Source organism: Choloepus didactylus, chromosome 2 (assembly GCF_015220235.1).
Source record: "Choloepus didactylus isolate mChoDid1 chromosome 2, mChoDid1.pri, whole genome shotgun sequence".
In the NCBI taxonomy this organism is placed as follows: Eukaryota; Metazoa; Chordata; class Mammalia; order Pilosa; family Megalonychidae; genus Choloepus; species Choloepus didactylus.
Window position 1 is genome coordinate 117,913,472 of NC_051308.1, and position 10,223 is coordinate 117,923,694.

Below are 10,223 nucleotides of genomic sequence, written 5' to 3' on the forward strand. Positions count from 1 at the left end.
ACTGGATATGGAAAAGGCACTGGGGGCAGCCAGAAGCTGGAAGTCAATGGAACCCAGAAGAGAAAGGAGAAGATGCCGCATGTGTATTGACATGTGACAGAAAAACCAAGGGTGAAGGACCAACAGCAGCCAGACCCAGAATGTTACGGTCTTTGGGGAGAAAGCATTACCTTGCTGATGCCTTGATTTTGAACTTCTCCTAGCCTCAAAACCACAAGTCAATAAATTCCCATTGTTTAAGCCAACCCATTGTAAAATATTTGTTTTAGCAGCTGAGACACTAAAATAGGCTACCATGGATATGTAGCTGCCTCTGACTGGAACCTAGTAGCTGTTGTGTGGCAGCTTGAGATGGGGTATGAGGCATGAGAGGATATTTTCCAGAAAGAAAGTAATGCCAAATGTCCTCAGTCATTTATCAAAGAGCCTTAGGTTCCTGACTAAACATATGAAGTGAAGATTCTGTTTTGAGTCCTCTGGGAAAAAAAAAAATGGATCTCTAAAATATCTACTTTACACTTGGAAAAGTTCTCACTAGGTAACCACAAGGCAGGATGGGAGGGTCAGATGGAAACCACCCACCCTCCCTTCTTCCCAGTCATACTGCTGTTGGAATACTCTCTCAGGGATTGTACCACTCTGCAAGCTCCAGGCTTGGCTGCCAACTCTTTAATCCTGATGATACCCCTTGGAAGTAGGTGGGTGGCAAGTGCCATCTCTAGTTTGTAGACAGAAATCAGGGTCCAGAGAGGGTAAGGGACAATAACAACACAGCTACTAAGTGACAGAAATAGAAAGAAAAGCCGTGTTCCTTGATGCCTGTGTCTGTTTCTTCCAAAATTGGCTTCCTCTTTTGTTGGGAACACTGAGAGAAGAAATGGTAGCTTCTTTGGGGACAGGGATGGGGGCAGAGGTGGGAACAGACACTGAAGAAGGATGCTGCTTCATCCAAGGAAATATACACTCACGTACACCTAGCAGACAAGGAGACCAGCAGGCCTCACCTACACCTCTACAACTGGTTCCAAACAGCACCAGAGTTTCACTTAGAACAGGATGTAGTTTTCTTTTCCTTTGCTTTTTGTGTTAGGTCCTAGTTGAGACAGAAACATTATTCTGGCAATGGTCAATCTATTCCCAAGGCTCTGTGTTTATGATTTCCTAAAATGAGTCTTCAGGAGCAAAGCTGTTGGAGCAATAGTACATCCATTGGGCTCAATGATGCACTCTCCGGCTCTCAGGTCTGGGATTTTGTTACTTCACTCACAGTACTGAAGATCTGCGTGGAATAGTGTGCCTCCAAGAGGTAAGATCCAAACAGCAATCAGACATCACACATACACAAGATAAATGTCTCTCTTCTATTCAGCTGCTCATTGCCTGATACATTCTTTTAGTGAAGGTTTGTCACTTTGGATTAACCTAGACAGAATTTATTTTAGTCTTTTTCTTTTAAAATGCAAGTTTTCCCAGGAGTAACTATCAATCAATTATACCTTAGAATGAATTTAATTTTTAGATCATGTTGTTTTAGAATGGGGCACAAAAAATGGGAAAATTGTCAAAGGGGGAGGATAGTTTTGGAGGAGGCTTTACTCTGGAAAGGCATATCCAGAATGAACCTTCTAAAAGGAAGGTTCCTGTTAATGATAGGGCAGCAAAGGGGACTTGCATACTTTGGGCTGGGCTGGATGGCAGGGAGGGGGAGATAAAACACAGGCAGCTTTTCTGGTTATCTCTTTGGGGTTTCCTGGTGGTCTCTATTCCAGGTCTTTGCCATGTCAACTTGTTTCTACCACTCCTTCCCTAGCCTTGGTGCTGCAGCCCCGAAGCATAGCTTTGGTTTAGATGCAGCCTTTTGGTGATCACTTTCTCCCTTTGCTCAGGAAATTCATTGGCTTTGGGTAAAATTGCTCCCTGTGTAAAATTTGTACTTGTACTTCAGGATTTCTCTTGACTGGACTCTGTTTGAGGTAGGTTGGTCAGGAGAAGCAAGGATGAGTGACCATTGAGAAACCTCCCGCTGTCTTCAATCTCTACATCTCTTCTAGAGATGAAGCCTGGCCTGGGACTGGATTTTGGGACCTTGGCTCTTTGGGCAGCTGCTTTGTAAGAGGCTCTCTGTAGTACCACTCTGATGGCCCTTTCTTGTGCCTGAGCTGGACCTGAGCGCTGACTCTTTTTGGGATAGACCTGTGGGCAGGTGTCTTCCAGCTGGGAGATGGGCTTGCTCCCAGACCATGATAAAAGGAAGCGTAGATTTTAGGCTAAGCATTGATATTGGAAGAGGAGAGGAAAAAAAAGGAACTTCTTTGCTTCAGGAAAGAAAACTGTGCCCAAAGCCTTTCCACTACATAGGGAGAGAGTTTGAGGACTTGCTCTCTTTCTCTGATAGTGCCAAGAGCAGAATCCCCATCAGTACAGGTAATATAATTGCTTCAAAATCCAGGGGCTATAGTGACCCAAAGAATAGTCTGTGAGAACTTTGGGTATCTGTTAGCCTGATGATTTAAAATGAATACTTCAAGGCGGTGAAACGAGATTCTGAAGCCCCAGAAACAAGCTGAGACCATAGATAATAAAACCAATTCTACAGGAATTCTGGGCTCATTAGTGTACACTGACATTGCAAATTGGTATCTCACAGATTAAATTCAGCATGCACACAATTTGGCCCACAGGGATGTTTTTCAAATTGAGTTGTCAACACTAAAAATTTTGGAAGTTTCACAGAAAAGTTTGTATTTCAATCAGGTAACAATATATGGTAATAATTGTTTGGGATTGAGCAGCAGTTGCCCCCCTGCTCTCCAATTTTCATAGCCCCATCTCTTCCCATTACATTAATACAGGCCTAGTTCACCAATTTAAATGGTCTGCCTGGATCCTGTAGGCATTTGAATTTGCAACCCCTGAATATATGGTCACATGATATCTGCTAGGGAAGTTCTGAGACTATGGAGTCTGGCTGAGTTAGTGAGCTTGAGACAAGACTGGTAAAAGGCTCTTAGGCTCCCATAATTCTAACTGGAGGGATTTCTATAGAGAAATGGGGATGAAAGAAGAGTCACCCTTAGGTGTTGGGATAGAGGAGCCAGACAGTAATAATGAGATTGGGACTTTTGTTGGGATGAAGGGTTTATCTTGGTAGCCTCTATATGAGGGAAAGGCAGTTACCTAATCATATAGCATGCACTGTTTTACTGCAAGAGCCTTTCCAACCAGGAGTAGGTATGAGGGGAGGGGACAAAACATTCAAATCATGCTGGCATCTTTTTTATTTCATCTTGCCCTGTATTAACTTGGGGGTTTTCTTTCTTTTTATTTTTCCTTTCTTTGGCACCACTTCATATGGTTAGATCATCTGACCTGGCACGGCTGCTGGCTTTGCTCAACCTGCTCAAGGGTCTGGTGTCTTCGGTGGTCAGCTCCGTACACAGTGGAGGTGCCTTCTCAGCCAGCAATCCTTGCTTTGATACCATCTCAGCCGGCAGCTCTTCCTTTTCACCCTCCTTCCCCCCTCCAGGAAGCTCTACTTTCTCCCCCTCTGGTACTGCCACCATCTCCTGCCCTTCTGTGGTCACTCTCTCTGGTTCCTGACTCTTCTCTCCCTCCTCTGGTTCTGCTCCCTCTTCTACAGGCGGCTCTTCCCCCTCCACTTCCTGTGCTCCCACCTGAGCGTAGGAAGGCAGTGTCTCTTGGTAAGCCCGGGACAAGTCCCCCAGGGGTCCTGTGCTGATCTTCTCCTCAAACTGATGGAAAGGCTTAGCAGAAAGTGCACTGGTCTCCACCATCCCAACCTCAGTCAAAGGGAAATAGTGGGATACGATTTTCTCTTCTTCTAGGAGCTGGTAGCCCTTGGCTTTCTGGATGGAGGAAACAGCAATGGAGTGGAGCGATTTCTCAGGGATCTCCCCCAGTGGTTGCTCTACAGGCCTCTTGAAGGCAGACCGGATCCTCTTCAGGCCCAGGTGGCTCATCTCCATAATATTGAGAAAGAGGGACACAGAGGCCACGGACAACATGAACAGGATGAAGATGGTTTTCTCTGTGGGCCGTGAGACAAAACAGTCCACCACGTTGGGGCAGGGCCACCGGCTACAGCGATAGAGGGGGAGGATCTGGAAACCGTACAGGAAGTAGTGGCCTACTACGAAGCCCACCTCAAAGAGGGTCTTGAAGATGATGTGGCAGATGTAGGTCCTCAGCAAGGTCCCCTCCAGCCGGAACTTCTTGGTGCCTTTGCTGCTGCTCTTCTTGATGCTGCCCTGATCTGGGGCAAGGGGCACCCTCTCATTCCCATTGGCCCCAGACTGCTGGCACAGCTCCTCTGCCTCTCGCTCCTTCCTCTTCTCTTCCATGCGGACATAGTGCACGGCATGTCCCACATACACCAGGGATGGAGTAGAGATGAAGATGATCTGCAAGACCCAGAGGCGGATGTGGGAGATGGGAAAGGCCTCGTCATAGCAGACATTCTCGCAGCCCGGCTGCTGGGTGTTGCACACAAAGTCAGACTGCTCATCCCCCCACACAAACTCTGCAGCCGTGCCAAGGATGAGGATCCGGAAGATGAAGAGCACCGTGAGCCAGACTCTGCCAATGACTGTGGAGTGCTCATTCACCTCCTCCAAGATGTTCCCCAGGAAACTCCAGTCACCCATTTCTCACCCACCTAGAGGAAGAAAAAGGCAAAAAGTGAGTGGCCACAGTGCATTCCTTTTTGCTAATTCTTGGCATACCTTTCCTTTCTGAGTTGGTGAAACATCAAGGGGTAAACAGCATCTATTAAGTGCCTCCTCTGTCCAGACTAGAACTAGGAGACAAAAGAGGCATAAAAGAATCTGCCTCCATTATCTTCCTCATCTGTAAAATGGGTTTAAAAGTAATGCCTGTTCTCATTCATTTCATAAGTGGTCTGTATGGATAAATGAGGCAATAGCTGTATAATTCCTTTAATGCCATAAAAAAAATAAGGATTCATTGTTGACCATAAATAGAAACTCATGATTAAATGGATAGAAGTCAAGACCACAAGCTTAACTATGATGCATGAGGAACAATGCTAAAAAAGATACCCCATGGTGTCTGGGCCCCCAACAAAGTTCTTGTATGTGTCGAATTGGCTTTAGTAATCTTCCTTTTTTTTAAATTCAATTTTATTGAGATATATTCACATACCATACAATCATCTAAAATATATAATCAGTTGTTCACACTACCATCATATGGTTGTGCATTTATCACCCAATCTATTTTTGAACATTTTCCTGGTACCAGAAAAAGTGAAAATAAGAATGAAAAATAAAAGTAAAGAAGAACACCCCAAACACCCCCCCCTTCTGCCCTATTTTTCATTTAGTTTTTTGTCCCCATTTATCTATTCAGCCATCCATACACTGGATAAAGGGAGTGTGATCCACAAGGCTTTCACAATCACACTGTCACCCCTTGTAAGCTACATTGCTATACAATCATCTTCAAGAGTCAAGGCTACTGGGTTGCAGTTTGATAGTTTCAGGTATTTACTTCTAGCTGTTCCAACACATTAAAACCTAAAATGTGTTATCTATATGGTGCATAAGAATGCCATACTTTTGACTGTGCTTAGATATATAATGATCATATGTTTGAAAGAAATTTGAAGGGAACTAATATTTATTGAATAACTACTTTGTGGGAAACTTTTGACATTATATTATTTCCTTTAATTTCATCCCATCAGACTGTATTTTCCGGGAGGGTAGGGACCACACCTGTCTTATTTGCGGCTATTTATTCAATGCCTGGTACAGAGCCCAGCACATAGTAAGTGCTCAATAAGTGCTTAGTAACTATCTTGATCCCCAAAGATGAGAAAACTGAGGCTCTTAGAGGCTAAATTGCTTAAAATCAGACAGCTAAATAGCAGCAGTGATCCTGATGATCCCAAAGTCTGGGTTCTTTGTATTATACTGTTGAGATGTTCTGCCCATGATCAGAGCTACACAATTCTCCAACTCCTGTACTCTTAATTTGTGTTTTCTGCTCCCTACATTGAAATAATAAGGTTCTTCTTAATTGCCTTAGAAATGGAGGGCAGTATATTTTTATTATTCCTCTTTTAACCCCAAAGAATTAAGGGACTGTTTTGTGGAAGAATCATGTTATATGGGGAAGAAGGTCTACTAGTACATACATGTTTAGTGTCCCCCAAATGAAAAGGTTTTAGTATCTGTAACATGTGGCTGCTTCAATAATGCTAAAAGTTGGTCTGTAGGAAAAAAACTAAATATCAAACCATGGAAATGGCTAATGGAAATGGAATTGAACTGACAGAGGTGCAAGCCTATGGTGCAAGGTCCCATGAAGGACTGTAGTCAAAACTTCAACCTCAACGTAGGACAAATGTACTTCCAGTTTGAACATCTCTAGAGTTGTGAAGTTTACTTAGCACTGCCCTTTGATCAGGGCAAGAGCCCACGTTAGAAGATCCTGCTCCGGGCTTCTTCTAGCTGTGTCTTACACTACAGGATCAGGAGCCTATGGGGCCAACAGGTTATGCCCACCAGAGCCAGCACATCCTGCCCCCTGCCCTCCTGGGTACCAAGAAGCCTGGAATTTCATGCCCAAATCTACTTTCAGCACCTACGTGAGTGTATCATACTGGGGTTAGACCATACCACCAGTGTGCACATTCTTAGTCCCTTCTCCTGGGGAATTAATCAAATCCTTCACTAGCATTCCTAACCTGTGGTCTGCCCTATGGGATTCAGATTTGCCAACCCGCATGACTGTGTAAGCCAATTTCTATAATAAATCTCATAATATTTATATATCTATATATCCTGTTAGTTCTGTTTCTCTGGAGAACCCTGGCTAATACACGTTTTGGTCCCAGGAGTGATTCTTGACAAAGAGAATCTTAAGGATGAGCTTTCTGAGTTGGTTCTGGGGTTTTTGGAATTGGTTCTCTAATCTTATTAGATTAAATCCACTGATGACTATATTTCTAATGACAAAGATGGCACTGATAGTCCATGACATGAATTGGCAATAGAGATATGGAAAATATACCATTGGATACTGCTACTCAAATACTTACAAGAGACAAGGCTCTGGGTGACAGTGTATTTGATAACATAGTTATGTGGAGTTAAAATGTGTAATGATATTGGCTAGTTGTTCTTAAATATGCTTCATACAGTCGTTAAAGAAAGGGGTGAGATCAACCAAGGCTTCAGATTCCCAGTTCAAAAGCACTGCATGAAGCTATGAAAGTTTATGTGTGTGCTTTTTAAGAAACTCTTATTTCTTATAGCTGCAGACTTGAGGTTTCTGAAAACCTGACCCAGAGTCTCACTGTGCAAGTGACTGAATTACAACTTAAATTGAAGACCCAACCTTGCAGGGTGTCTGCTGTTAAAGTGAGGGCATTGATAGGGAAGGAATGGGATTCTGCAAATTGGAATGGGGCATATGGGCTGATCATGACAGTGGGGACATCAAAACTTAGATTCTGCTGGGTCTTTGCCAGATAAACCTTTAATGATCTGCCCTGAGTAATCAGCCATCCAGCCTCCACTTTAGCAGATTAACCCTGCTGTGACTGATAAACCTGTAACTGCCTCCCCTGAGTAAATAGCCCTCACACTTCCATTTGAAGAGATTAACCTGGTTTCATGAGGTGAAATGGTACTGTAATGTCCTAAACTAATTGGCTTGCAAGACACTGCTAATTCTTCCCATGACCCATCCCCACCACTGCTCTTTTATTCCAGTCCTGTAACTAGTTTGAAGTCCAAACAGGCCCCAAAAAGTGAGATATAAAGTGTAACCCATGAGGAGGTGTGATACACTCCAAAAGAATGGCATGATTTTTACAATTTATATGGACAGAAACCAGGGAGAATGGATATTAAGGGTGTGGGATGATGGTGAAAGGAACATAAAGTTGGATAAGGCTGAATTTATTGGTATGGGCCCACTAAGCAGAGATTCTAGAGTCAATGTTTGAGCTTGAGGAGCTAGAAAGGGCTCTAACAGGTTGTTTCAGTGGTTGGCTGAAGCATGAACCAAAAAATGGCCTATATTACCTGAAATTGAACTTCTGGAACTGCCCTGATATGATGTAGATGAGGGGATCCAAGGCTTAGAGACCTTGGAATGTTAGAATGGATTTATCATGCAGGAATGTCCAGAGGACACACCTTTCACCAGGACTGTGATATATAAATTTGTAAGAGCAGCTTCATCATCTCTGAAGAGCTCTGTAGTCACTCTTCTTGGTAGGTCAGATATTACTGTGGGAACTGCTCCCACTGAACTTGATCCTTAAACACAATGGGGATGATCAGATCCTGAACTTAATTGTCAGAGACAAGGTGGGCATAGCTACCATAATAGACAGCAGAGTAAAAATAGTAATCCAAATAGCCTGACTTGCATAGAACTATGACATTGGTTAGTTGATCATGATACGTAGAAGTGAAATAGATGGGCAGTCTATTAAATTCTTATTAGGTCTGTATAAGCAGAAAAGTTTTAGGTTATGTGAACAACAGTCTAACTTGAATTGCAAAAAACAGGGTCATGGCCCCTCAATCAATTCTCAGACTTGAGACAGTTTACAGACCCCTTGAATGAAGGGAAGACTGTGTCGTCATGGGGGACCATAAATTTATACTGTTACTCTTTCCATCAGCCTTCCCCAAAGGGATCTATTGCCTTTTACCAGGGTGACTGTGCATTGGGGAAAAGGAAATGATTAGACCTTTTGGAGATTGACATTAATTTCAGGAGATCCAAAATGTCACTCTGTTCTACCAGTCAGAGTGGGGCTTATGGATGTCAGGTGATCAATGGATTTTTACCTCAAGTCTCCCTCAAAGTGGGTCTGGTGGGTCTCTAAACCCCTTCTGTCATCATTTCCCCAGTTCTGGAATGCATAATTGGAATAGACATACTCATCAACTGGTAGAATCCCCACATTGGTTTCCTAATTTGTGGAGTAAGGGCTATTATGGAGTGAGTTCAAGTGGAAGTCACTAGAACTGTCTCTACCTAGCAAAATAGTAAATCAAAAGCAATACCACTTTCCTGGAGGAATTGCAGAGATTACTGCCATCATCAAGGACTTGAAGGATGCAGGGGTTGTGATTCCCACCACATCCCCATTCAAACTCTTCTATTTGGTCTGTGCAGAAAACAAATGGATTTTGAAGATGACAGTGAATTACTGTAAACTTAACTAGGTGGTGATTCCAATTGTAGCTGCTGTTCCAGATGTGATATCATTGTTTGAGCAAATTAACACATCCCCTGGTACGCAATTATTGCAATTATTGATCTGGTAAATGCTTTTATCTTGATACCTGTTCATAAAGACCAGCAGAAACAGTTTGCTTTTAGCTGACAAGGCAAGCAATAAACCTATGTCATAATCTAGTCTGCAGAGATATTGATTGCCTTTCCCTTCCACAAGGTATCACACTGGTCCACTGTGTTGATGAAGTTATTAATAAGCAAGAAGTAGCAATTATGCTAGACTTATTGGTAAGGCATTTGTGTGTCAGAGGGTGGGAGATAAATCCAAAAAAACTTTCAGCAACCTTCCATCTCAGTGAAATTTCTAAGCATCCAGTGGTATGGACCATATAGAGAAATCCTTTCTAAGGTAAAGGAGGATAAACTGTTGTGTATGGCTCTCCTTACAACCAAAAAAGAAGCACTAAGTGTAGTTGGCCTCTTTGGACTTTGAAGGCAATATATTTTTCATTTGGGTGTGCTACTCTGGCCCATTGACTGAGTACTAAAAAAGCTGCTAGTTTTGAGTGGGGACTGGAACAAGAGGAGGTCCTGCAACAGGTCCAGGCTGCCGTGCAAGTTGCTCTGCCACTTGGGCCATAAGATCCAGCAGATCCAATGGTGCTAGAAGTTTCAGTGACAAATAGAGATGCTCTCTGGAGTCTTTGGAGGCCCCTATAGGAGAATCAGAGTGCAGACCCTTAGACTTTTGGAGCAAAGCCCTGCCTTCCTCTGCAGATAACTACACTCATTTTGAGAAACAGCTTTTGGCCTGCTAGTGGGCCTTAGTAGAGACTGAATGCTTAACTATGGGCCATCAAGTTACTTTGAGACCTGAGTCACCCATCATAAACTGGATGTTGACTGACCCAGAAGTTATAAAATTGGGAGTGCATTTATAGCTTCCATTATCAAATGGAAGCAGTATATACAAGATT

The 10,223-nt window shown here is 43.2% G+C and overlaps 1 protein-coding gene across 1 annotated transcript; it reads right to left on the reverse strand.

Moving 5' to 3' along the window:
- Nucleotides 1-3,347: 3,347 nt before the first annotated feature.
- Nucleotides 3,348-4,664, reverse strand: GJA8 (gap junction protein alpha 8). The gene has a single exon (XM_037814930.1). The coding sequence runs from the start codon at nucleotides 4,662-4,664 to the stop codon at nucleotides 3,348-3,350; it is 1,317 nt and encodes a 438-aa protein (XP_037670858.1).
- Nucleotides 4,665-10,223: the final 5,559 nt, after the last annotated feature.